This window comes from Rhinoderma darwinii, chromosome 5 (genome assembly GCF_050947455.1).
Source record: "Rhinoderma darwinii isolate aRhiDar2 chromosome 5, aRhiDar2.hap1, whole genome shotgun sequence".
NCBI classification, from domain to species: Eukaryota; Metazoa; Chordata; class Amphibia; order Anura; family Rhinodermatidae; genus Rhinoderma; species Rhinoderma darwinii.
In genome coordinates this window covers 325,014,349-325,042,228 of record NC_134691.1, presented here as the reverse complement: position 1 = coordinate 325,042,228, position 27,880 = coordinate 325,014,349, and the positions used below count along the sequence as shown (strand labels likewise).

General features: G+C 42.2%; 1 protein-coding gene across 1 annotated transcript; it reads left to right on the top strand.

Annotated features, from left to right (window-relative positions):
- The first annotated feature begins 59 nt into the window (after window positions 1–59).
- On the top strand, window positions 60–27,840 carry CROT (carnitine O-octanoyltransferase). The gene is made up of 16 exons (XM_075827649.1): window positions 60–191; window positions 1,019–1,143; window positions 6,168–6,349; window positions 7,762–7,886; window positions 9,403–9,511; window positions 9,772–9,865; window positions 9,956–10,081; window positions 13,103–13,204; window positions 15,719–15,802; window positions 15,880–15,987; window positions 17,181–17,311; window positions 18,553–18,676; window positions 18,779–18,857; window positions 20,444–20,537; window positions 20,919–21,038; window positions 22,766–27,840. The coding sequence occupies exons 1-16, from the start codon at window positions 77–79 to the stop codon at window positions 22,884–22,886; spliced, it is 1,839 nt and encodes a 612-aa protein (XP_075683764.1). The 5' UTR covers window positions 60–76; the 3' UTR covers window positions 22,887–27,840.
- The last annotated feature ends 40 nt before the right edge of the window (window positions 27,841–27,880 follow it).

Sequence of the window (27,880 nt, the reverse complement as noted above, 5' to 3'; positions counted from 1 at the left end):
CCACAATACATGGACATCTCCTTGTAACTTCATATTATTTCTGTCTTTACCTGCAGATGATTGACTCTCACTCATCATGGAAAATCGCGTGTTTGGGTCTGTAGAAGAGAGGACATTTCAGTACCAGGACTCTCTTCCTCCTCTCCCTGTTCCTTCCCTTGAAGAGTCCTTGTCTAAGTACTGTGAATCAGGTACTAAATGTGTAAGAAACCTACCCGGCCTTTCTCAATGTGGGACCCTGAAAAGTTTAAAAGACGATTTGCACCTGAAATATGGTCGTCATGGGGGGCGCTCGGGTCCACGCTATATGAGTCATCCGACTCCCCGGCCCGCCCATGTGTTACATGGTTTTGCCATTCGTTAGAATGACTGGCATGTAATACTATATTTCCCCTGCAGGGGAAACATATGGCCAAATTACACTTTCCCCGGGGTAACCGCTAATCGGCAGAAGCCGTATCAATCAGCTGAGAAGTTTTTTTTTTTATGAGTAAATGGTTTTAAGGTTGAAAGTTTAGAACGCCTCTTAGTATGTTTCTTCAGATGAAGACGTGTGATACTGCTACATCTTGCAAATCCAAATCCTAAATGTAGCTCCATTGGCTGTGATTAAAGGGGCTTTCCCGTTCTAAGAAATTGATGGCCCATCCTCAGGATAGGCCATCAATATCTGATCGGTCGGGTTCCGACTCCTGGCACCCCTGCCGATCAGCTGTTTGTAAGGGGCCCGCTACGCTTGTACGAGTGCTGTTTCTCCTTCATTCCCTTTACTGGTCACACTGAATCGTCGACAAACACATGTAGCAACGGTTCACGGTATTACAGCCTTCTCTCATTGAAGTGTGTCGGCAAATCGCGCTGCGGGCCCTTCAAAACAGCTGACCGATCGCATATTAATGGCCTATACTGAGGATAGACTATCATCTTCTTAAGACTGGAAAGCCCCTTTAACACATGAGAATTAATGAGTGTAACCTGTGGCCTCTATTACCGGACATGTGCTGCTTCTTTCTTGCAGTAAAACCTTTTCTGAATGAAGAAGAATATAAGAAGACTTGTGGGATTGTGAAAGATTTTGGAAATGGAGTAGGCAAAGAACTTCACCAAAAGCTACTAGAAAGGGCAAGAACAAGGAAAAACTGGGTACATGCTCTACCTTTATATAGTGGTTCATCATGTGTTCTTACTTAACCTGTTCCCACGCTACGATGTAATGGCACGGAGTGATGTATGGAGCAGAGCCTGCCCCATACGCTGCGGGTGTCAGCTGTGGTTTACAGCTGACACCTGGGACTAACACCCAGGAACAGCGCTCGCTGGCCGTTTAACCCATTAAATGCTGCTATCCCGATCGCTGCTATCCCGTTAGAAAGAGGGGGGTGCCCCCCTCCGACAGCTCATCGTCCCCCATCCGCGACGTGATCGCAGGATGCCGATGTGTTTTTTCATGGCAGCCCAGGGGCCTAATGAAGTCCCTTAGCACTGCCTTTCTTCATCTCCTGTTAAGCCCTGCAGAGCTTAACCGGAGCCCGAAAAAATTACAATATACAGCAATACGTTGGTGTTGTAATGTATTATACCAGCGATCAAATTAGAGGGACTAATAAACTGTGTAAAAAAAATAAAATAAAGTTTTTAGTAGTGTAAAAAAACTTTCAAAAACCCCCCTTTTCCCATTGTTTTTCTGTAAAGTAATGTAAAGCATAAACAAAATTGGTATCGCCGTATCCGTAAAAGTCCGAACTATTACAATATACCATTATTTAACCCGCTCAGTGAACGTTGTAAAAAACTAAAACCGCAGAATCACAATTTTTTTTGGTCATATCATATCCCGCAAAAAATGAAATAAAAAGTGATCAAATAGTCTCATGTAGCCCAAAATGGTACCAATACTACAGCTCGCCCCGCAAAAAATAAGCTCTCATAACGCTCAATCGACGGAAAAATAAAAAAGATGTGGCGACGAAACACAAATTTCCTCCTTTGTAAAAGTAGAAAAACAACATAAATTTGGTATCGCTGTAATCGCATTGACTGGTAGAATGAAGTCATGACATTTTTACCGTACGGTGAAAGACGTAAAAACGAAACTTCTGAAAAGATTGAGTAAGCGTTGTTTTTTTTCCTATTTCACCCCACAAAGATATATTTTTTTCCCAGTTTGATAATACATTACATGATACAATAAATGGTGCCGTGAAATGCCACAACTCGTCACGCAAAAATCAAACCCTCATATGGCTAGATCGAAGAAAAAAGTTATGGCTTTTGGAATGTGGGGAGGAAAAAATGAAAATCAAAATAATGGCTGTGACGGGAAAGCGTTAAAGGGGCAACCCCTATCCATCTAAGAGTCCCCCTCTATAAGGCTTTACTCACATGAACGTATTTCTCGTCCGTGTGCTGTCCATTTTAACAACGGACTCATACACGTCAATAGGGCTATTCACAAATTCGTTTTTATCAATGGAGTCTGTGGCAAGAAACTCGTGGCCTATTCTGGTTCAATTTTTCTAGACCAGACTCGCCGATTGAAGTCTATTGGTGCGTAAAAAAAAATGGATAGCGCACGGACAACATCCCTGAGCTGTCCATTATTCACGGATCAGTTGATAAAGAAATGCAGAAAAAAAAGAAAACCAGGATGTGCGTGTAGAGGAGAAAAACGGATGACAAGCGGAAACCACACAGGTGTCGAACAGACCTTCATGTGGATAAAAAAGTAGTCCGTTTTTTGTGGTCGCAAATCGGACAAGCTCTTGTGAATAAGGCCTTAGCCAGACAGAAGAGCGGCTCCAGCTCTGTTAGAATCGTCCTGGTCATATTTCCCTTTTTATTTGAATGGGTGCCGTGTAATTACGTATTTCCAAACTTCCTATAATTTGGTAATTCCAATAATCCCGTACAACGCCCCATAGTTTATTGCACAGTGCTTGGCATAGGAGGTAACAATCCAATGTGCTAAACAACAAATATGATGTGTGCCTTTAAGGTATATTCCACCGTATATCTTATTTATTTATTATTAGTTATTTCCGTTACTTATATAGCGCCAACATATTACGCAGCGCTGTACAGAGGTCCTCTTTTTTTTTTTTTTTTTTTTTTACTGTCCCCATTGGGGCTCACAATCCAAATTCCCTATTGGTATGTTTTTGGGGTTAATATATCTATTACCTAATCGAATTATTATTCAGGACTTTTACATAGAAGCGCAATTCACGGCTGGTTCATGTAGAGTCCTCTGTCCCAGGATCAGTGTCGGATTACTTGGTGTTCTAGTCAATCCCCTCTTCTAAAGTCGGATTTACTTTCATTGTAAGGTAAGAGACTTGAGATCTCTCGGATTGTAATTAATCGTAGACCCAGTCTGGGGTCTTGTCGCCATGGCTGCAGGACAATTCGGAAACCTGGTGACGCCAAGACTGAAGCTATGAATAAAACTCTCATAATTTTAAGCTATATTTTTAAAAAACCCCTTAAAGATAAACCGCAAACACATAAAATTTATTCTCACCAACCCCTACCCTAACCCACATTATAACCACGTCTTTCTATTTTTCCTCATGCCGCCTCTAACTCGTTTTGTAGAATAGAATAATCCGGCTTTTGTCCACCATCGGGACTGCAGACAGTGTATCTGATAACTACATGTCCCATGATGCCTTGCTCAGGCATCTAGTAGGGAGGTGTGGCCTGATCACATCCGAATCCAAAGCTATATAAGGTATTCCAGATGCTGGTCTAAGACACACAAAAGTCACATCTGACGATCACAATGTGTTACCTGGGATATTGCGTAGCTTTGCGATCACTTAGAGAGCTCTAATTACAATAGGGCTGACCTAAGTGACAAATTCAGCTCTCCTACATCTGTAATGTCCGCTTCGTTCTCAGCACCTGGATGTAGCTAAGCGTATTTTCAGAACACCATCTCATTGACACAGTGGGGGTTTCGTAACTGTGAACAGACATCGTGTCATGTTCTCAGGTACGTCTATTGTCTTCCGTAATGGAAGCCTCAATGATTGACTACTTTTTATATTCGGTGACCTGGAAAACTCATCCATGAATGTCCCCTTCATCACCACAATCCATTAATCATATGAGCCGCTGCAACTGAGACTTCTAGGACTGCCATTTGTAATGCTGGAGGGTAGCCAGGGGTAAAGGGTTAGTCCGAGATTAGGAAACCATGACTGCTTTCATTATGTCTTATATTGCAATTTAAAGAGAACCTTTCACCTGTCCATACATGTGCAGCATGTAATGGGGAGGGATGCACAAATTCTGGGGCACTTTACATTTTTTTTTCTACCTCCCTCCGTTATTTAGATATAGGTGCTGTTAGATTTGCCGCCCAATATTTAAATAACCACCTGAACAGTCAACGGGGCGTGTACTGGCAAGGGGGCGTGTTACTATGGCTGTGACACTGTCCAATCAGATATGTACAGTGTTACAGCAAAAGCGAGGAGAGAAAGTGTGTGTGCGCGCGCACGCTCTCTCACTCTTCAGCTTTGAAGATCAGTCTTCTGCTGAACTGGCAAGGGAGCGTGTCACTGCTACAGACAGTGTAAAGAGCTGTGGAGAGGAGAGCGCGCATGCACGCTCTCATCTCTTGTGAGAGATCAGTCTTGTACTTTGTCTGCCGAACTGGCGAGGAGGCGTGTCACTGGTACGGACAGTGTTAAAAGAGCTGGGGAGCGCTTACTGTCCGTAGCAGAGACACGCCCCCTTGCCAGTTCGTCAGAAGACTGATCTTCAAAGCTGATGATTGAGAGAGAGAGAGAGCGCGCGCGCACACTCCTCGCTTTTGCTGTAACACTGTCCATATCTGATTGGACAGTGTTACAGCCATAGTAACACGCCCCCTTGACAGTACACGCCCTGTTGACTGTTCAGGGGGTTATTTAAATATCGGGCGCCAAATATAATGGCACCGATATCTAAATAAAGGAGGGAGGTAGAAAAAAAATTTAAAGTGCCCCAGACTTTGTGCAGTCCTCCCCATTACATGCTGCACTCGGCTGCACACGTATTCGGAGGTGGAAGGTTCTCTTTAAGTGAATGGGACTGAGCTGCAATACCAGACACAACCGATGGACAAGAGTGGTGTTCCCTGAAGGAGGCAGCCATGCTTTCGAAGTCTCATACAAAACACTTTAAGGGTTAGATCACATGGCGGGTCCTACTGCAAAACCTGCCGCAAAAATTCTGCCGCAGGTCCCTGTTGTGTGTAGTACTTAAAAGACAAGCATACGTGCTCTCCATATTAGATAGGTGTATTCGAGCTTTTATTCTAGGGTTAGACTTGTTGCTGTCTTCAGTGTAAAGAGTCTGTCTTCAATTTTGTCTATTCCATGGATCATATTAAACAGATATTTCCCAATGAAGCATATGGTATGATCGCAACTATGTAATGCCCAAAATATTATTAGTGTGACAGTTTGGTACCCAAACCAAAAAACAACAACAAATAGAGTAACCTTAAAGCCCATACATAACATAAACATATTTACAAGTAATGCAATAATTGGCCACGATACTATAGGCCATAGTGAAAAAACGTTGAACGCCTGTTGCGTGTTTCACCCTGGAGGCTTTGTCCATGAGGAATTGTTACGCCCAAGTTATAAAAACATTTCCAGGAGGAATAACAGAGGAACATCACAACACAGAGTTCTAAGAAAATATGCTCCAGCATTGTTAATTAATAAGGCATACAAGTATTTACTGAAACAGACATATCAGGAGAATTAAATTAATGCCAGCCTGGCGATCACCGAATCGATGTGTGTGCAGCTATAGAGACCCTACGACTGGCCACACGTTTTGTAACGTTACATGCCACACATTCAAATGAATGACAGACCATATAATGCATGGACTTGCCAGGGGCGATCCTAGTGAGAGGTACTCTTTGTTAATCACTTTACACTCTGACTACTAGATGGAGGTGTCCCAAGCATGGAACCCTTCTCTATAATGTCCATATGCCCTAATGGGACCTATAGAAAAGGGGTTGTCTTCATGTGATAATACTTTTAACCCAAGACTTGGTCCACTGCATTTTATAGTATATACATGCTGCAAATAATGGAGTCGGATACAAACCTACAGAATACATTTCTGGTGTATGATGACTTTGTGTTGTCTTTTAGCTGGCGGAATGGTGGCTGAACGCAGCATATCTCGATGTCCGGATGCCATCTCAGCTCAATGTCAACTTTGGTGGCCCTGCTGCTTATCTGGAGCATTACTGGCCTCCGAGAATTGGCACCCAGCTTGAAAGAGGGAGCATAGCGACATGGTACACATTGAAATTCTGGGATCTTATCAGAAGGTGAGTGTACATTGTGAAGCTACCACAGCACAGTATATATATATACTATATATATATATATAATTGTGAGGTATAGAAATAGATTTACTAAGCAAAATGAATTTTGTCCCCCAATTTTGCCGCAAATTATAATGAAGTACATGGCATGAACCGTATTTATTCTGTATAAAGCCATTTTGAAAAGGAGGCGTGGCTAAGCGGAGCGATAAAATGTACCAAGTTTACTGAAGACGTGCGTCTTTTTTTTTTTTTTGTTCAAAATGTTGCTGTTAATCAAGGCCTAATATATTATGCCACGAGCCACATTTTAATAAATGTAGAGCAATTTACGTAAATTCAGGCATCCTACAACACTATTTTCAGTCCTGCCCCATATGTGTGAATGCAACCTAAAAGCGATTAGTTGTATTCTTGACATCCCGATGAGGATCGGTCAATAGCGACCACAGCATCTAAGGAGTTTAACAAAGGAAAGGGGGCTCCCGCTATATCCCCATTGGCACCAATGGTTGTCTTGGTAGCGGGGGCCTAACAAAGGCTATCAGGCCTGCCATGTCTTTATTAAGCAAAAGAAATGAAAAAAAAAATATTAAAATACATATATGGTATCGCTGCGAATGTAACGACTCATACAATACATACAGTTAACACATTATTTAACCGTATGTCGAACAGCGTAAATAAAAACTGGAAAAAACACGATAGAATTGCTTTTTTCCTAAGTATAACCGTTAATCAACAAATTACATGTACCCAAAATTTTTCTGTTAAAAAATATGACTCGTCCCGCAAAAAACATTCCCTCATACAATTACATAGACGGAAAAATAAAAAAATTATGGCTCTCCGTATGTGATGATGAAAAAAACGAAAATAAATTCTTATTCCTAAAGATGCTAATTATTCCGGTTCTAAAGGGGTTAATTATCATTTCCGCATACAAATTCTCGGTATTTCTTTTTAGCCTGAACAAAAGCTTGTTCTTCCGATTCTCTTGATTCTTTTATACTAAATCTTTTTGCTATTCGGTATATGTGACCGGTTTCCATTATTTGTGCACATTATCTTTATTATGTTTTGTAAATTTTCAATAAAGTTTACAATTTAAAAAAAACATCATACAAACACGTGCTAGGGTTAATTCTGTAGGAGGTGAGTCGCCGTACAGTAAATGGTCGGGGTTAAGAAGTGTTTTATTTCCGAGGCTTCTGATGTGTAACTAAACATATTTTACTACACAGCAACATAGACTAAATTCCGGCAAATACCCGAGTTCTGCGACATTTCCAACTATTATTTAATAACCTCACAATAGAGAATGGCATAATTTACGGATATATCTTATGCTTTCATATCATGACTTTTTATATGACCCCCGGCGGGGACATTTACAGATTTTCCTCCTTTTACAGTGAGAAGCTGGCTATTCACAAGTCTAAGTCTTCACCCCTGGATATGTCCCAGTTCCGAAATTTATTTAACACCTGTAAAATCCCAGGTGTGACCAGAGATAAAATCTCCAACTACTTTAAGACTGGTGAGTAGAATTCCCTCAAGACTTTAGACCTCATGGCCAGAAAAACCAGCCATGTTGCTCATAACAACCAATCGCAGTGCAGCTTTCATTGTCACAGAGCAGATTTAGAAATGAAAGCTGAGCTCAGATTGGTTGCTATTGGCAACAAAGCCAGTTTTACTCTTCGCTTTGATAAATAAGGCCCATAGTCATTCCCTACAAATAAAAACTAGCCTCTAACTTGTAGGAATTTATACTGATGAGACCAATGTAGGTGGCCGTAGAAAAGCGGGATTTTAAATCTTAGAGTTCAAATTTAATGTCATCTTGTTTTTAGCCGATAGGCATTCCCATGATGCTGACAGGTGGACAGCCCCTATCAGAGTGGGCCACGGATAGCAATACTTTTTGTACTGCCCTGATGGCATCCCTAACTGGGACCCCCAGCGATCAGCTGTGATATGTCCGGAAACCTGGCAGTAAATGTTCAATTCCCATTCTGCGCTGCCACAGGAGAAAGGAAACGTTGCATAGTGCCTATCCGTGTAATGCACGAACATGCTGGGTCCTCCACAGCGAGAGACACTCTTTGTAGTCACTCTCTCCTTGGCTACGTGTTCGCACTGCCGTCAGTGGTTCCATTCAGAGCCTCAGTCTGCAGTTCCGTCAGATGTGATAGGAAAAATATTGCTACATGGAATATGACTGACACCACGACAGAACCTGGCAGACCCCATTGTAAGTCACTAGGGTTCACCAGACGCCATTGGTATCTGTTGTATGATGAATCGGGCAATGCGTTGTGGTTTCTGTTGTAAATGGTGTGAACATATCTAGTGCCCAGCTGTGTGCAATAATAACCGAAACCTCTGTAAGGGATGTGACGCTTCCCCCAATGTACACCTATGGTTATTTGTGAAATTTTTAATGATAGAAGCAATATTGCTTTTCACACCGCTTTCCCAGATATAACTGGTCCCTCATAGGCTTATCACCTCACTTTCCAAAAGTCCTGAAAGCCACATCAATATATTCCTTGATATCCCATAGCACTGGTTAAAGGGGTTGTCTCATGGTGACAACTCCTGTCTATGCTGTATGAGCTGATATGGACATCAGGGCCCTCGCTTATCCAGAGAGGAGAGTGCCAAAGAGTAGCTCCTGCCCTGGCGGACGCAGTCTGTCACTGTACTTCAAGGTCACTCATTCATTCATTCATATGGGCGCCATGTATTAACACTACAGTGGAAGTGTATGGCCAGCTACCACTTTCTCTTGCAATATCAGCTGATCGATGGAGGCTTTAGCAGCCAGATCCATGGTGATCAATTGATCGCCAGTGCGATGTTCCTCAAAGGAGTTGTCTTGTTGAGGCGTCGCTCTTAACAGAATTGACATCCAGGAGTCTAGGAAAGTTGGGTGACAACCGTTGTGGGAGCTGCTAAGACACAAATAAAAGTTCTAGAATTGAAGCTAAACGTACTGTATCTGACTAGAATTTTTCATGTTCTTGCATTGGTTCCATTTTTTGTTTCAGAATCTGAGGGCAACTGTCCAACTCACCTGACTGTCATGTGCAGGGGACGGATCTTCACCGTTGATGCTGTCCGTGATGGACAGATTCTCTCTCCTCCAGAATTATTAAGGTTTTCCTTTTAAGACCCATTGCTTAAAACCTTACAATGCCATTGGTTCCTATTTTTATTATCCGTAATCCTCATCAAACTCAAACGGGCAATTTACAACCCTATTAGGGCACATGAGGCACTAGAAAAGGGTCTCTTTCCTATATGGTCTCCCTCCAATTATCCAAACTTGTGGCAGGTTTCTGTGTCCATTGAAATGAGTAGATGCACTTTCTGTGACGTTTTGCTTTTGTCTTTTGTGATCATTTGTTTCATTTTAGGCAATTTTCATATATCCAGAAAATATGCCAAAGTGGCCGGGACGGAATTGGACTGTCTGCTTTAACCACAGAGGAGAGAACGCGCTGGGCCTTGGTTGGTTTAGTTCCTTTGCATTGCTTGTAAGTTTGTTTCGGACTGTGTTTGTGTATTTTACCATCACACCATCACTGTGGTTTCTTGTAGTCTCGTGAACACCTCATTAGCCTTGACCCAAAGAATTCATCACATCTGGACCGGATCCAGAGCAGTTTATTTGTGGTGTCTATTGATGAAGATTGTCCGCATGGATCACCTGAAGATTATAGCCAGGTAATCATAACAATATTTACATAATTTCTCTCCCCAAAAAATCAGTATGACAATCAACATGGCCACCATAGCAGCTCCCACCCAGCTTTCTTAGTGTCCGGAATAAAAAAAAATAACAACCTGTCTACTTATACATTGTCTGATCTTAGCTCCTGCCCAAAGTGTTTTATCCACAATAATAACGGCTCTTTCACACCAGCCAATTATCGGGCACACGAGCGTTCACAAAACGCTCTTTTCCGATAATTGCCCTGTGTAAAAAGGGCAACGAGCAGCCGATAAAAGCGGAAACGCTCATTCATCGGCTGATCGTATCGTTTATGCAGCCTAAAATATAGATCGTCTCCCTGCCGATACGCTGCTGACATGAAATATATGGGGACGAGCGATCGGAGCAAACGAGCGCCGATCAACAAGCTGTCTAGTTGATTGGTGCGCGTTTCCAACCCTCGTCGGGCCCTGTAAGAGGACCTTAAGTGATGGCATATCACTAGGATATGCCATCATTTATTGATCTGTGGGGTTCCGACTGCCCCCTCCACCGATGCTCCTACACAGTGTGCACCAGGTGTGCAGGGAACTGAAACATATTCCCACTCACTTGAGGTTGTGTTGCATTTCCTTGCACAGTAGGGGGCTGGGGACGTCTCTGTGCTGTAGAAAATCCGGTGGGACATTGTACAGATTGGTCCTAGAGGTCGTACCCTCACCGATCATGTTATGGCATATCCTACACCTTTTAATAAGGTTGATTTATCATCCAGGAATCTAGTAGAGGGGGGTAATTAAACCATTTTATCACCTAGTACCCCCAGAAACAGATTGCCGAACATAATTTAAGCAATTTATCAAAATGGCGAGACAACGGTTTGTCTTTTACTTTTGTATTATTACATTTTATATTGAAATGTCATGAGTATAACTTTGAGACCGTTATTCTTTAAATAAGAGTATTGAATGTAGAATGGTGATTCGGGTTGCTCTTCGCCACTCCTCCAGTCTGTCTGAAATGGACATGTAGTGCTGCTTAAAGTGAACCTACTGTATTGTTATATGTTATATGGGGAAAGTGTATCTCCTCCTCATTCCTAGAAATAAATAAATCAGAAAATAGAAGAAAGGGAGGAGGGGGATGCAGCTGCAGTTTTTCACTTAGTGTTTCAGTACAACGGCATGAGGGGAGAGGGGAGGAGGCAGGAGACAGCTGATTGGCTCAGAGCACAGAGCCCACACGGATACCTGAACAGAGGACCCTGTTTATTGACTTAGAATCCCCTAATAGGGTGTATGAAAGTGGGTTTTCTAAACAGGACAAACCGTTTAAAGGGCCATTGTCTCATGACCGTGACACTTTAAAGGTCTATTACTATTTAGTTATTCACCACGCCTACATTCAAGACATCTACATATGAGTCATGTCCCGCCTTTCCAACAGATTTATAATACAACTATGCATTATCTATACATGTCATCATGAAACGTAAGATAGGGTATGGACTTAGTATTCATTCTTCAGGGTTACAGAGCACACCTGCTTATAAGGTTAGGCAGTTTTTATGTATAATACGGTTTCATTCATGAGAAATCATAACTTTATGGAGGAGTTCAGACGTTGCAGATTTGTTGCAAATTTTCTGTGTATTCTGCAACGAAAATCTGCAATGATTTGCAGTACAATAAATTTGGACAGGGTTTGGAAAACGCTATCCACATTTAGTGGGAAAAAAAATCATTGGAAAATTCACAGCATGCTGCGGATTTCCTGTCAACTCTGTTGCGGAAATGCTTCAGATTTTTTTTATTGTGGATTTTAACTTTTGTAATGCAAATGGTGAAATCCATGACAAAATCTGTGTGTTAGGCCGGATTCACACGAGCGTGTTTGGTCCATGATATACGGTCCTTATGTCGGCCGCATTTCCCGAACCGAACACACTGCAGGGAGCCGGGCTCTTATCGCCATGGTTATCTATGACGCTAGGTGTCACTGCCTCTCCGCGGAAATAATGTCCCGTACTGAAAACATGATTACAGTACGGGACAGTTGTTCCTCAGCGCATGGCAGATAATCTCCGTGGACTTACCCCATGGCTTTATTTAGTGCCAAAAATTAGATCAGTTTTTGTCAGGGAGACAGATAAATCTTCTAGGCAAAACAGATACGCTGTGTTATGTCTGGTGCAGATCCTCGGGGGCGGAGCATAACAGGGATCAAAGAACACAAAAGCTAAAATCCCTGTGTCATGCTCCGCCCCCCTGTAGGCCCTGAATTAGGCATAACCCAATAGGGGAGCTGTATAAAGACTGGCGTTTCATACGCCAGTCTTCCTAAACCGTTTACTAGAGTAAGATGCAACATTTATTAAGAGGCGAACGCTTCTTAATGTGTTGCATCTTTCCGCTGCCCGTGTGTTTAAAATTGTGTCGTAACAATCGTGGTTGCAGTGAGTGCGACCGCGGCCCCATCCCTCTCTCCCCCTGATCACATGTAAAATAAAAAATATGTATGCTCCGCTCACCACTTTGCTTCTCCCCACTGGGTCCCCTCATGCTCTTGCTGCAGACTGCAGCTCATAGAAGGTACCGATGCCAAGCAGCGCCAGGGAATTATATGCGGCGCAGCCCTCAAGTGCTGTCTCATACAACGTACTGACCGTGTCTGTCGTCAGTACCTTGTATGAGCCGCAGCCTGCAGGGAGAACTTGAGGGGATCTGGGAGCGAAAAAGTGGAGAGGTGAGTATTCACATATATATAAAAAATGTAAAACCTCATTTTATTATCCGGATTTTGCTGTGAATCAGTTGCTACGCCCCAAGGAGTGAAATTTACGCCAGCTGGGCAGCCTAGGTGACAGCCTTCTCTGGGCAGCCTAGGTGACAGCAACTATTGTCATTATGAAGATGTCAGATGTCTGGCTTTCATGAAGGATAAATCATAAATCCAGTTTTAGTCTTTGTTTACTTCCTACAACAGGTCCGAGATGGTCGCAATTGAAATTCTTAGAATATTCTATCTTACAGATTGCAAAGAAGGCTTTGGCTGGAGACCCAACTGTACGCTGGGGTGACAAGTCTTACAACTTTATCTTATGGCGTAATGGTGTGTTTGGCTCCAATTGTGATGTAAGTAGAAACATCTGTGTCCATATTGTAGGAAATTTATTGTAATGTTAATGCACGCAGCTACCCCCACATCTCCTTTAGACTTTAAAGGGTTTGTCCCAACTCAATGTTACATTTCTGAGTAAAATCACACAAAATAATCATTTTTAATTTGAATAACTTTAATAAACTGCTGCAGTGTCTACACATTGCTGTACAGCCTTGTTATGGCGCCCCCTGCTGTTCCTACGATTCCCTTCTTACAGTATCCACCTATTGTGTTTAGTGCTTTTAGGCTTTGTTCACGTCTACCTCGTCCGAAAAATTCCTTCCGATTTGACGGGACAAATAGCGATTCCTCCGGTCATAACAACAAACACCGAAATGGAACTCTGACAGACCCATTTATAAGTCAAAGGGGTTCGTCAGGCACCAGTGGCATCCATGTTGCGACAGATGCCAAGACGCAGATGTAAACCGAGACTTCGTATGCTGATTCCTATTGGCTGACCTGTGCAATATTGGGAATTAATCCGCCGGCCATGTTACGGAGATCAATGGGGGTCTCACGTGGGCGTCTCCTTCAGAGCAGTAGTTCCTGAGCAGCCGTTGTCATGAACTGCATTTTAATTATGGCGAGCGATGTTGCTTCCCCACACTTCCCTGCCAGGAACAGGCCTCCCCTGCAGTAAACAGAGGACAGCTGTTTGCTTGTTACATATATGAACTTCCCAAAAATAAACATTTTGGTCCCTATTCACACAAAGCGATTATTGTTACGTCTATCATCTGTTTTATATGCAAGAAGCAGAGCTTTGAAGCTGTGTATCTCCGGTTTTGCTAAGGGGCTGTTCACATTTGCGTTGGAGGCTCCGTTAAGGGCTTCAGTCACAGATTTCGTTGTTTTTGCCGGACAAAATGGCGCAGCATGCCGCGCAATTATGTCCAGCAAAACGATGGAGACCCAACAAAACTCAATGGGTTCCGTTGAGCGCCGTTTGTGTCATACAACGGTTCCCGATCCTCCGGTATTCCTGTTTTTCTGCTCCTATGATGGAGCAGAACAACGGAACCTGGAACGCAGATGTGAATGAGCCCTCATCTCATACAAAAATGCTGTTCCTATAGTCACATAGCATAGTAAAGAGTAAAAAGACAAGTCTCCTCAAGTTCAACATATTTGGGGGAGGGGGGACTGCGCAGTACTCTAAGAAGTCTAATATAAATACTACTGATATGTTTCCATCTTGTACCGTTATTGGTAAGTAGAGCTGGTGATATTGCGGCGGTATCATAGACCGTATACCAGGTTGCTACAGTAACGGGGCACCGTGACTTGTCCTACTTATGATGCTACAGTGTCCCCTTAGCTGCAGCCACATTGCTACTCACTTGCAGTCGGATGTGACACAATGCTTTGGCTGCTACAGGATGAGATCTATACATGTATGTTTTATATAAATCTAATTTAAAGGGGTTCCCCGCTTTGAACAATCTCTATTTGTTAGAAAGGTCCCTTGACATTAAGTTCATCACAAAGTGTCCCCCTGCTGGGAATCCCAGCGATCAGCTGTTATTTGTTACCTGGCAGTTAGTGTTCAATTACCCTGCAGCGCCGCCACAGGATAAATTGAGCATTACACACTTCCCATTTAAATCAATGGGTTGTCTGTGTAATACAGCACAGGACAGGTCCTCCGGAGCGAAAGAGACACTCTTTGTAACCGCTCTGGCCAACAGATGAGGATCCTCAACAAAGGACCCCTCTAATTCCCTAATAGGGTGTATGAAATTGGGTTCTCTAAACTGGGAAACCCTTTTAATTATATACGAAATATTCTCTAACTGTTTAATATACAACATGTCAATATTTTTTGTTGCCCTTTTAGGCTATGTTCACACAGGGTATTTTCTGAGTTTTTTGACGCGGAAACCGCGTCGCAAAACTCGGCAAAAACGGCCCGAGAACGCCTCCCATTGATTTCAATGGGAGGCGTCGGCGTCTTTTTCCCGCGAGCAGTAAAACTGCCTCGCGGGAAAAAGAAGCGACATGCCCTATCTTCGGGCGCTTCCGCCTCTGACCTCCCATTGACTTCAATGGGAGGCAGGAGAAAGTGTATTTCTCGCTGTTTTATGCCCGCGGCGCTCAATGGCCGCGGGCGAAAAACGGCGCGATAATCGCCGCGAAAATCGGCGTGCAGGGAGAGGAATATCTGCCTCAAAGTTCCAAACGGAATTTTGAGGCAGATATTCCTCCCCCAAAATACTCCGTGTGAACATAGCCTTAAGTAGTTCAGTCTGATAACGTAACCAAAGACGATGGTACAGGCAGAATTTGAAAACTATCTCTCCAGTGGAAAACATCCAAGAAAAAGAGAATAATTCTATATATATGTATTTTCTCTATGCATTTAGTATATCATAGAAAACCACTCTGATATTTGCATCCTTCCTCTTTTGCCCCGCACCTGAGGTTGCAGCATGAACGCTGTGCAGCTCGTACCGGGTCGTGATGTCATATTCTGTGTTTTGCAGCACGCGCCTTTTGACGCCATGGTGCTTGTATCATTATGTGACTACATTGATCAGAACATCAAAGCCTGTGAGGGGCGCTGGAAGGTACGTAGTCATATTGTAACCGATTTCGGATTGTTTGGTCAATATAATGTCTATATAATGCCTCCTGCTCTTGACAGGGCTCATCTTTCGTTCGGGAGCTTGCAAATCCTGAAGAGTTGGTCTTCACTGTGGATCAGAAAATAATAAATGATATTGCTTTGGCCAAAGCACAATATCAGACTCAGGTATACTCTTAGTGGTAAAATCAGAATATGTTTTAAGATTGAGGGACAATAAAGAGCATGATATTAATTAAAGGGGTTGTCCATAATTAGAAAAAAAGAGTTTCATTATTTTCTAGAAACAGCGCCACACCTGGCCAAGGGCTATGTTTGGTATTGCAGCTTAGACCCATTCAAGTTAATAGGGCTAAGCTGCAATACAAGACACAGCCATTGGACAAGTATGGCACTAATTCAGGGAAAAAATAAAACCCTTTTTTTTTCTTATCCGGGACCACTATTTATAGATGAAATTCAGCTTTTATTTTACGTTTTTCTATTTATTAAAAAAATAAAATAAACTTGTGTATAGCATTGTAGCTAATGGGGTGTTAAAGGGGTATTCCATCATATAATGTTTTCACCTAATACTAGGATATGGCAGAACATTATGATTGGCCGCTTTCTGTCCTCCGGGGTTCCATGTTGATTCCGAGAACAAAGGGGCAGGGGCCCCTTTGACGTTTTCCCTGCACAGCGTCACCACTGGCCACCCGCTGGAAACTGCAAAACTATTCCAAGCAAACCCCTGTACAGCAGGTGACTGGGGTCCTTGCTGTGAATTAAAAAACTATAAAGGATCCGCAGGTCTAAACTAGTGTTACAACCCCTTCGTTTTGAGGGTGGGCAGTGGTGCCGGCAGTCGAATTCCCCACTGATCACAAGTGATTACGTATCCTCGAAAAATCTATCTAAAGGGGGTGTCCAGGGTTAGATAAAAGGGCCTGGTTTTTTTTCAGAAGCAGCACCACACTCGTCCATGGGCTGTGACTAGTTCTGCAGCTCAACCTCATACACTTGAATGGTGTTGAGCTGCAACACCAGACACCGCCCATAGACTGTCCTGCGAGATAATGGAAAAAACAAAAATGCAGGCCCTTTTTTCTAATTCTGGACAACCCCCTGTTCACACTTGGTATTAGTGGTGCAGCAGAGAGCAGGCTAATGTGATTTTTACTACGGTTTTACCCGAATCACAGTTGCTGATGTAGTGCTGCGCCTCTCAAAATGTGCAGATCGTACAAATACTATTTACAGACCCATCAGTGGAGAATCTCCATTAATGTGTATTATAATTATAGATCTTTATTTTGCCACTGTATCTGGAGCGGAATATTTCAATTGTGTTGACTTTCAGCTCTTTCCTCCGTTCCCAGGCGTCTGATTTACAGGTAGCCAACTACGCCTTTACGTCTTTTGGGAAGTCGCTTGTGAAGAAGAAGAAACTTCACCCAGACACGTTTGTCCAGCTTTCTCTCCAGTTGGCATTTTACAAACTTCATGGACGGTAAGGGTTAAAATGTTCACATGACTTCATGTTACGTTGTTACTTATTGCAATATTAGTTTCTGCAACCTTTTACCAGTCAATGTGATGATTAATTTCTTAACGTATCTTTGTAGCGATCGTAGTTTTGTTTTGCCGATACAGCGCTCCAAATACTCTGCACAGATATAGCGTAAAATGATAAAATTGTGACTGTCTGCAGCCACCACTAGGGGCAGCTTACTGCATATTGTTGTATAATTGAGTTCAATGCATCAAGTTGTATGCGGTAAGGTCCTATGCTCCCCCTAGTGGTGCCTGCAGGTAGCAAGAATTTTATTAGTTGTGTGAAGCAGGGGATTTGGAGCTTAGTATTCAAAAAACAGAGCTCTGACCTCTTCTAAAGATGCATTACATTCTTTGGGTCTGTGCCCTGTGACTGCATGCACTCCCATTGTAGTAAAATAGAATTTCCGACTACAGAGGAACGCCATGTCCCCTTTAATCTATCAATAGGGGGAGGACTCAAAGCACAGACCCCATAGATGACCTCCTTTAACATGTCTGAGTGACCTTTCAGAAGGTAACATTCCCTTTAAAGAGGACCTGTCACTAGGTCATATAAGTTGAACGGGTTTACTGACCTGAATAGCGCTGTGTCCCTGATTCCAGTGCTGGTTTTCTTTTTCCCCTGGACCCCCGACCCCTGTTCCAGAGATATGGCCCACTGTTGTTGTTGTTGTTGTTGTTGTGCTGGCTCCCTCCATGCTAATTTACTATAGTTAGCCAACAGGGCGTGGACTACCATCAAGCTGGCTCATGCTGATTGGTCAGCATCCGAGGCAGGGAAGCTAGCTCCACCCTGTTGGCTAACTACAGCAAATTAGCATATAGGGAGCCAACACAACAGTGGGAAATATCTCTAGAACAGGTGGGTCCATGTAAAAAAAGAAGAAAAACAGCCCTAGAATCAGGGGGACAGCGCTGTTCAGGTCAGTAAACCAGTTAAACTTATATGACCTAGCGACCGGTCCTCTTTAAATAGGATTTATGGAATTTTCCACTTTCAGGCAACTTTTTCTATAGAATTATTTTGTGAGTTGTCAACCTGATTGTGAATTACTGATTGAAAGTTGCTCTTAATGTTGGAGTTGCTTGGTGGTTCAGAGCGCACCCCCAGTTAGCTATGTACCCTCAAAAAGTGTAAGAATATTGCAGCTGTAATAATGCTAAATCTATCTATTCGGTTTTTCTGTGGCATAGCCCCGGTTGCTGTTATGAAACGGCTACTACTAGGATGTTCTATCACGGTCGCACAGAAACCATGAGGCCTTGCACAACGGAAGCTGTGAATTGGTGCCGGTCCATGCTGGATCCTGCTTCTACTGTAGGTTCTGACTTCAGCTCTGCGCAAGTTCCATTAAACTAGATCACTAGAATGATAAATGTTATGGCGAAGTGGATAACTTTTACATTTCTATTTCTGCAGCATGCCCAGCGCCAAGCACTGATGCTCAAGGCATTTGCAAAACATGACAAGATGATGAATGAATGCCAGAATGGGAAAGGTAAATGGAAATAAATGAAAGTTAAAGGGGTTTTCTTATCAGAGACATTTATGACATATCCACAGGATATGTCATAAACGTCAGATAGATGCGGGTCCCACCTCTGGGACCTGCACCTATCTCTGGAACGTGGCCCCCTAAACCCCGTTCTGCTGTGTGTTGTGGCTGAGGCGTGTGATTTCCGGCCATGACCTACGGAAACCGCGTAACTCGCATGCTACGCTGCATCTGTAACTGCCATTCACTACTATGAGAGTTAGGGAAACAGCGTAGCTCAGCGAGCTAGGCTGTTTCCGTAATTCATGGTTGTAAATCACACGATTCAGACACAACACAGAGCAGTAGAACGAGTTTAGAGGGCCCCGTTCTAGAGATAGGTGCGGGACCCAGAGGTGGGACCCGCATCAGTCTGGGATTTATGACAGATCCTGTGGATATGTCATAAATGTCTCTGATGGGAAAACCCCTTTAATACTTGCAATACGTTTTCAGCTCTCCAGGAATTTATGTAAGGTCCACGATGTATGCAGCTTCTATTATTTCCTATAGGAAAAAAATATATAACTATTAACTCTCCTTGCACATTTTCTTAGAACTATTCATTGTGATGTTTTTCTGTTATTCCTCCTGGAAATGTATGAATATATTGACAACTGGGTTATACCATTCCTCTCTTCAATAGGATGTGCCCCTTGACATTCTGACACTATCTACACGGATTGGACAGTGTTAAAGTGTGTAGGGACATGCCCAGATGACCAGGGGAATAGTAACACCAGATTGTCAATGTATTTATACATTTCCAGGCAGAACAACAGAGGAATAGTACAATGCACAGTTCTAAGAAAAGATGCCCGAGAATTGCTATTTCATAGGGAATACAACTATTCACGACACCACAAAGGAGAGCTGACGGGTCCTTTTTAAAATCCTTCCTATAATACAATGTTTAAAGGAGAATTCCCCCTTTTTTTAACAGTATTTTGCAGTTGAAACGTAAATAAAAAGTTCAGTAACTTTGTAACTAATTTGCTTTGATGTTTTTGCATTGGTTTCACGTTATTTCATGCTATGTTCGCTATTCGTATACAGAGCTGCTTTCAATAGTTCTAAACTCTGCTGGTTTCTTATGGACCAGACAACGGTTCTAGGTTTGTTATCGGAGCTCCCACAATGCACTGCTCTCTGATAACGAAAGTCCAGATGATTTCTAAATTTACTTTTCTCCAGTCAATAAAAAATACATTAATTACAAAGTGGTTGAAGATATGTAAACCACTGACCACTTTACTCAACTTTTTAATATAGTATAATAATACTCTATAACATAATATTGAGCATAGTTTTCATTTCCCCATGACGACCCCTCTTTGAAATAAAGCCTACTGGCGATCAGCTGATTGCTGCGGGCCCGGCTTGTGAAACCTCTATGATCAGCCGTTGGTGGAAAATGCGGGCAGCCATACATATCCTAGTATTATACAATCACTTACTATTACTGGAATACCCATATTTCTGCCTTGTGTATCTTCTTCCACCCCATGATGATGGTTTGTGATGATAGATCTCTATTTCCTTATTTACAGGATTTGACCGCCATCTGTTGGGTCTTCTCCTTATTGCAAAAGAGCAAGGACTGGCTGTGCCAGAGCTGTATAACGACCCAGCTTTCACAAAAAGGTGAATATAATGACGTTATTAGTCACTCATTTAAAGTATTATACAATAAATCATAGATCCAAGGGGAGATATTCCGATTGTAATGTAACTGTGGAGATTCAACGACTTATTTTCTACATTATGAATTATTAGAGAAACCTCATGATGTCCTGCATCGTAAAAAATATAAATACTGCACTAAATATTTCTGTCACTGGGTGGCGCCTTACAGTATTTTATATTATGTATGTTTTGCATTATTAGCACACCATGTGGTTAGGCATGGTATTACAAGTAAAAGTTGTTATAAAAACTATATGCATACAATGTTGGTATTCTATGCTGCAGTTATTTATCTAATATTTTATATCTTTATTTACAATGTTATTTGTTTGACCACAGTGGAGGAGGTGGAAACTTTGTCCTTTCTACAAGTCTTGTGGGCTACACAACTGTCCATGGAGCTGTTGTTCCCATGATACACGATGGATATGGCTTTTTCTATAGAATCCGAGATGATCGGTTTGTCTTCAGCTATCTGCACTCTTATTTCTTAACATTTTATCCTTTTATTTTTTTTTACAAGACTGTGCCTGCCTCAAATTATATGATGCTATCATTACCATTGTCCAGGAGTATAATACGTATATAAAGATTTTGTTTGTTGTGTTGTCCTAATATTTACAATGTGAGCAGCTGAATGTGGGCGTGACTACAGTCTGATTGACAGTTCTGCTCTCCACTCCTGTCATTCCTCATACAGTCTTTTGGGAGATCATAGCATGTAGTATTGTAAAGCATTAGTAGAGAAGGGTCAGCAGGGGTAGGTAGAGCCCAGGGATATTCCTTTTCTTCTACTAACCTAGGTTTGGCATTATGTAGATAGAATCTTGTCAACGGACTTCACACTGCCACTAGGGCATGAGCATTTGTCAGGAGGGGCCCTGCCACATGTCAGTGAATAGATTAGATTTATCTCTGGGAATGGGTAACCCGTCACCTCTCCTGACATGTCGGTTTTAGTAAATACTTGTATTCCCCATGAAATAACAGTTCTGGAGCATCTTTTCTTTGTGACGTTCCTCTGTTATTGCTCCTGGAAGTGAATGAATAGATCGACAACTGAGTGCTACGATTTTCCTTGGCAAAGGGGCGTGTCTCTACATAATCTGGCACTATCCGCACTGATTGGACATTGTGAGTCTGTGTAGGGACACACCCCCAACTGGTAACACCCAGTTGTCAATTCAGGAGTGGTCAGGCCGGGTTCCCATGTAGTGTAAACGCTGTGGAATTTCTGCAACAGAATTCTGTGGTGAAATTCCACAGCATTTACAGTAGCAGCAAAGCGGAAGAGATTCAGGAAATCCAATGCCCACGCTGCGGAAAAAAACGCAGCGTAAATGTTAATAAATTGACCTGTGGTGCAGAATTTAATTCCGCATCATGTCAATTTATGCTGCGTTTTTGTTGCTCTTCAATGGCGGTTTTGCGAATTGAAATTAATGGGAATTTAAAACCCGCAACAGAAGGCCCAGTGTTGCGGCTATTTGCGGCGTATTCGCAGTGATTACGCTGTAAAATCGGAACTAAGGAAAAAAACATACCCAGAATGCACTTCCTGCAGTCCAGCCTCCTGGGATGACGTTGCATTACATGTGACCACTGCAGCCAATCACAGGCTGCAGCGGTCAAACGGGCTCCAGTGTCATCCAGGGAGGCCAGGCCGGACTGGACTGCGAAGGAGGGACCATAACAACGACCTACGTAAGTATGAGCGGCTTTTACTCGGTTCGAAAAAAGCGCCACTGTACTGCGGGTTCCAGGTCGGATATGCTGCGTGTTTTTTACGCAGCAAATTTGTCCAGTGGGAACCCGGCCTTAACGGTCCTCTTTAAAATATTTATCTATTGTACCTTTTTTTTTTGTAACATTAGTACATGTATAGTCTGTTTTTTTTATTTTTAATCCAGATTTTCCATGGCCTGTAATTTTCATGCAGTCACCGTTGGTTTAGTAAAGCATTGCAGAAGACCAACACTTCACGGGCTGACCAGTAATTGATAAATGTGAACTTCCGGGGTAGCAGTTCTGACTTTTAGATGGATGTTGTGACCCTGTAGTTTTTATTAGTTTAGTAATCTGATAATCCGGCACTCTCCTAGACTTTTAAGTGCAAGATCATTGAAATTAAATCTTGGTTTTAGACGTAGAATTTTTAAAATATTTTCACTTGTGTAATTTTTCAGGTTTGTTGCAACCTGCACTGCCTGGAAGTCCAGCCCGGAAACCGACGCCGAAAAGATGTGCCAGACCGTGTTCCAGAACTTCAATGACATGCTGGAGCTGATGGTCAGCGCTCGGCTGTAGTTGGGGATGACCACATGTCTGTGTGTTGGTAATTTTCTATTTTTAATATATAAGGCTGTGTTCACACCCGTGTTGGAGGCTCCGTCACACTGACGGAAAGAACAGCAGTGCTAATCTTCCCATCAAAACAACGGAACCCCATTACAATGCACAACTGCGATCCATTGTACGACCGATCCGGCGCAGCGTCATGGATTCCGTTATGTGAACAGAGCCTAAGGCACAATATTTTACAAATCCTTACACAGCAATATTTGTATATCGGGACCCGCCACAGTCCTACAGACAGAGCCAGACGCATTGCCCTCAATTTTTAAACACTTTATCTATAGCAGAGATACGTTTTTATATAGAATTTGCTTTCAGCAAAGTCATTTAATGTTTGGGCTGCAGGGATGTGCTTTCTTAGGCTATGTATACATTACGTTTTTATTTACGCGTTGAAAAGCTGCCAACGTATACATTAAGCATAGGCTGTGATTGGTGCCTAACAGTTGCACTCGTCATCCTTCGACTACAATGGTATCCGTTCAATGGATAGGGCGTGATCTCTCATGAATCCTGTACGTGACGTATCTGTTAAACCGATATTCCATCTTATGGGTGAGGGATCCCACTGTTAGACATCCATTTAGAACATCCGTCGACTATAAGTGCATCCGTTTAACGGATACGTCCTCGAAAAGCTCATGACGTAGCTGTGTAACGGGTGCCTTTGACGGATGGTATACAGTGGCGTCCGTCACCTATGGACGACAATGTTAAAAACAAAAATCATGGACTTTTATTTACTGGACTCTTTTTGGAATGGTATAGCATAGTACTGCTACGTTTTTCCATACTTTTCTATGTGCGGTATACTGACGTATAACGCCCAAGCAGAGGCCAGAAGGACACTTGGTCTCATCTGACAATGGAGCCCTATGGACCAGTTTAATGTGTATGTCGGGAGCTTTCCTGACGTACACACTAAACCGAAGGCCAAGACGTGATGTGAACAGGGCCTTATGCCAGTGTTATACGTTAACATGGTGCCTTTCAAATCCTTTATCCAAAGAAATATAAAAGCACACGTTAGTGAAGTCAATTCCAACTTCTGGTGACCGTATAAATAACGCTTCTCCAGAACACTGAGGGGGAGATTTATCAAAACTGCTGCAAAGGAAAAGTGGTGCAGTTTCCCATAGCAACCAACCAGAAACCCTTAGGAGGAAAAATTAATTGGTTGCCCCTTTTTTTTTTTCCTTTGCACCAGTTTTGATCAAACTTTCCCTGGTGTTTTATCTGGATCGTCGTGCAGAATTTATATCACATTTCTTAAAATGTCTCAGAAAGCCATTGAGTATCTGCACAAAACTCCATTACAGTTCTCCTCCAGAAGCGGAGGTTCTCGGAATAGAAGATAAAGATTTTTATGGACTTCCTGTCAGTCACCCTATTGAAGGACATTCGAGTCCGTTTCTACTCCGCCTGAAATAGCTGATAACAGGGAGCAATAGATTGTACACAGCAAATCGAGACGTGAGATCTGGCGGCATTTACGGTGCTTTTACGATGGTGGGGTTTTTCCCGGTGTCCTATGCAGTATTGGGGCAAATTGATCTAATACATGGGGTGGTTCCCAGGCTGTATCCTCATAGTAGCTAAATGAGAGTGCCATATCCAGCACCGTTCTGCTTAGGAAGACTGATTGAAGTCAATGGCCGTCATGGATTTTGGTGTCGTACTTTATTTTCCTTCAACTTTCGTGTCAGAGAAACAAGCATTTACACTGCCATTTTAACTTTAGGTGGGCTCCCAGCAGCATGACCGACCTCAACGAGCCTTAGTGGGGCAGTACCCGCTTTACCCACCACTTTAGTACATATCACCCTGCAACGCTGCCGGCTCTGTCTGTTCACAAAACAATGCAAACCCAATGCAGGTCCTAAAGAAAAGCATAAAACAATGCAGAGTACACAATGCAAAAACAATGCAATCTCATAGGAAACCCACTAAAGTCTACCACAGCCATGTTGTGTCATGGAGACGCGTTTTAGCCGTTTTATCACCTACTTCGAGAGGAAGGTGCAGGGATTTTTTATTTCATTGCTTTATTTTTATGGCTTTTTTTTTCTTATTTGCTTTGAATTAAAGATGATATTGAAACACTTGGGAAGAAATGACACGACAGACGCCATTACATTGGTAGATTATCCTGTAAATGTCGGAATTCATTGATGTTGTTGGAATATTCGAAACATTTGGGGCGTAAAAAGTGTCCAAACCTGCGATGTATTCAGGAGATTATAATAATCAGTTTGGCACATTTATAGATCTTCATTTCAGTAAAATCTTTGCACTTGTGGTTTTATAGCCACAAAAAAGTGTTTCAACTATAATAATAATGTAATAAAACGCCTACAGTATTCCATTTCTTATATCCTTTCATCTCTCTGTTAGGCCCCAATGCACACGACCGTAGATTTCATCCTATTATTTTTCGGTCGTGTGCATGGGGCCTTAAACATGGACCTGTCAAATGTACTCTGGAGGCCGCCATGTTAGAGGTGTTACCCCAACAGGTGTAAGTCTTACTTCAGAGAACAGTCAAATTAATTTAATCCGGCATTTGATTATACAAAATTTCTAATAATCCAGAACCTGTACTGGCTCAGAATTGCAATTGAATCTGGAATCTAACAATTTTACACTCAGAAAATGTTCATTTTGCTAAATATTTCATAATGGTACAAATTTGGCACATGCAGAAGCACGAGTCCTTTCCAATTGATCCATTAGTGTTATTTTTTGGTCCAAAGACCATGCCCATAGATAAATGTCTGTGTATCATCATACCCTCCGATCACAAAATGTGGGAGTCTGAAACTGTAAAAAAAAGTTAAGTTATAGGGTTTTTCCCCAGAATCATAAATCCACAGGATAGGGGATCATTTTCTGATCGCTGGGGTCCCCACTCTTGGGACCCCCACCGATCCTGGAGGTACAGTGAGGAGGAGTTTGAATGGAGCCGCAGTCAAGCAGGCGCCCGCCATTCCATTCAATGTCTATGAGAATGACAGCCGAGAGCTGCACTTGGCTATTTCCGTAATCTCCGTAGACTTTGTATGGAGCAGCAGCGCATATGGTTGACCCCTGCTCTATTCAACGTCGTGTGTCGAGCAGTGAGAAGGAATGATGGGGTTCAGGACCCCCCCCCCCTTCTCACGATCAGTTGGAATCCCATCAGTGGGTCCCCCAGCAATCCGAAAAGTAATACCTGTCCTGTGGATAGGCGATCATTTCTGATTCTGGGAATACCCCTTTAAGTACCGGTACTGTACAGTCCAATTTGGTACAGCTAGAGGATATACATTGTTTTAGACTGAAATTATGAATGTTTTTTTGGACTGCAAAGAATTTTTGTATATCTTCACCACTAGAGGGCACCATCCCACACACTGTACACATAGAGACTCAGGAAAAAATGGCCATATTTCCCAATGCAACCAATCCGTTCAGCTTCCGTTTCCTAAACTCAACTTTGTATTGGAGAACAGAAGCTTCTTTTTTTGTTCTTTTTTTATGGACAACAAACCCACGTTATTCTGAGGTCATAGTGATACACGAGGCTAATTATGCCTTAATAATTGTAACTAAGAACAGTGGTGTTTCTCACATCAACCAATCAGATTTCATCTTCTTTCCAAGTGACCAATAGAAAATGCAAGCAACTACCCATTTGGTTGCCAAAGTTTTTAAAACTTTTCTATTTTTATTTTTTGTTCTTCATTACATGTATCGTAATTATAAGCTTCATTACATGTCTGTACATTAAGGCTGGGACTATACAACCGCGTAAAATGACACGCTGCTCACATAAAAATCAGTCGAATGTATTTTTTATGGGGGAATAAAATTGTGCAAGGCTTTTCAACGTGTTTGGATTTTCTGCAATACTAGCAACTTGTATGCATTATTTCCCCCATAGGGGATCTGCTATTTTTATGTGAGTCCTATGCAATTTTAAAGGAGACCTAACAGAAGACATTCAAAAATGGGCCCTTTAACATATATTAAAATGTGAAAAGTGTTTTTAAAGATCTTACTTCTATGCTGAGATGTGATCACTTGAAGTTACAGGCCCAAAGCCTAAGGCTGCACTACTGAGAGATTCTGATAACAACACGGCCTCTTTTAGTGTCCAACAGTCCCAGTTTTCACAAGACAAACCTGAGAACCAGACCACAAAAGAGGCTGCGTTTATGCAAATTTTCTTGAAAAGGGTGTTCCCAGGTGGAATTGGGGAGTGGCTTAAATGTCCCAACATTTTGTTTTCAAATGTTCGTAATTATGTAGTATATATATATCCTTCCTGGCTCAAATAGGGGACGTCGGTGTATTTGGTTATGTGGATCCACACAATGACCCATGTTATTAATAATTGTGCATTTTACGACAGTCAGAGTGATGAGGGTAGTCGGAGAGATTTGCGCCAAATTAATTAAAAGGTGCATGCCTCTTAATTGCACAGTTCTTCTCCGATGCTTTTTAAAAAGTAGCGTAAACAGACTGATGTCTTGAAGACATCGGCCCAGTTAACATGTTTTCATCAGAATCTTGAATCTCTCAGTAGTGCAGCCTCAGGCTTTGGGCCTGTAAGTTCAAATGATCATATCTCAGGATGGATGTAAGATATGACAAAAAAGTTTTCAAATGTTTAACCTATACTAATAGGTCTCTCTTAAGTTGCGGTCTAGCCTGTGTTATTAATCCTCAGTGTAATATTTCAGGAAATGTTCTAGTCACTATGACGACATGCGATCAGATTGACGACTGTACTTATGCCTTTCAGACTGAATGTATTTTTATCTGTATACTTCCAACCTCAGTGCTGCTTTTCAGAAGCCCTTGTAGCTCATCTGACTGTTATTCATGAGATTTTTAATATAGAAAATAAACTATTAAAACCGAATACGTCGTGGTTGTCTGTATGAATGAGTCACTCTCCGATA

Excerpts from the sequence above, each read along its gene's own strand:
- CROT (XM_075827649.1), top strand. The coding sequence starts at position 77 with ATGGAAAATCGCGTGTTTGGGTCTGTAGAAGAGAGGACATTTCAGTAC. Across the intron at positions 6,350-7,761 it reads TTCTGGGATCTTATCAGAAG|TGAGAAGCTGGCTATTCACA; the intron begins GTGAGTGTACAT and ends CTCCTTTTACAG. Across the intron at positions 18,677-18,778 it reads TGCTGGATCCTGCTTCTACT|CATGCCCAGCGCCAAGCACT; the intron begins GTAGGTTCTGAC and ends CTATTTCTGCAG.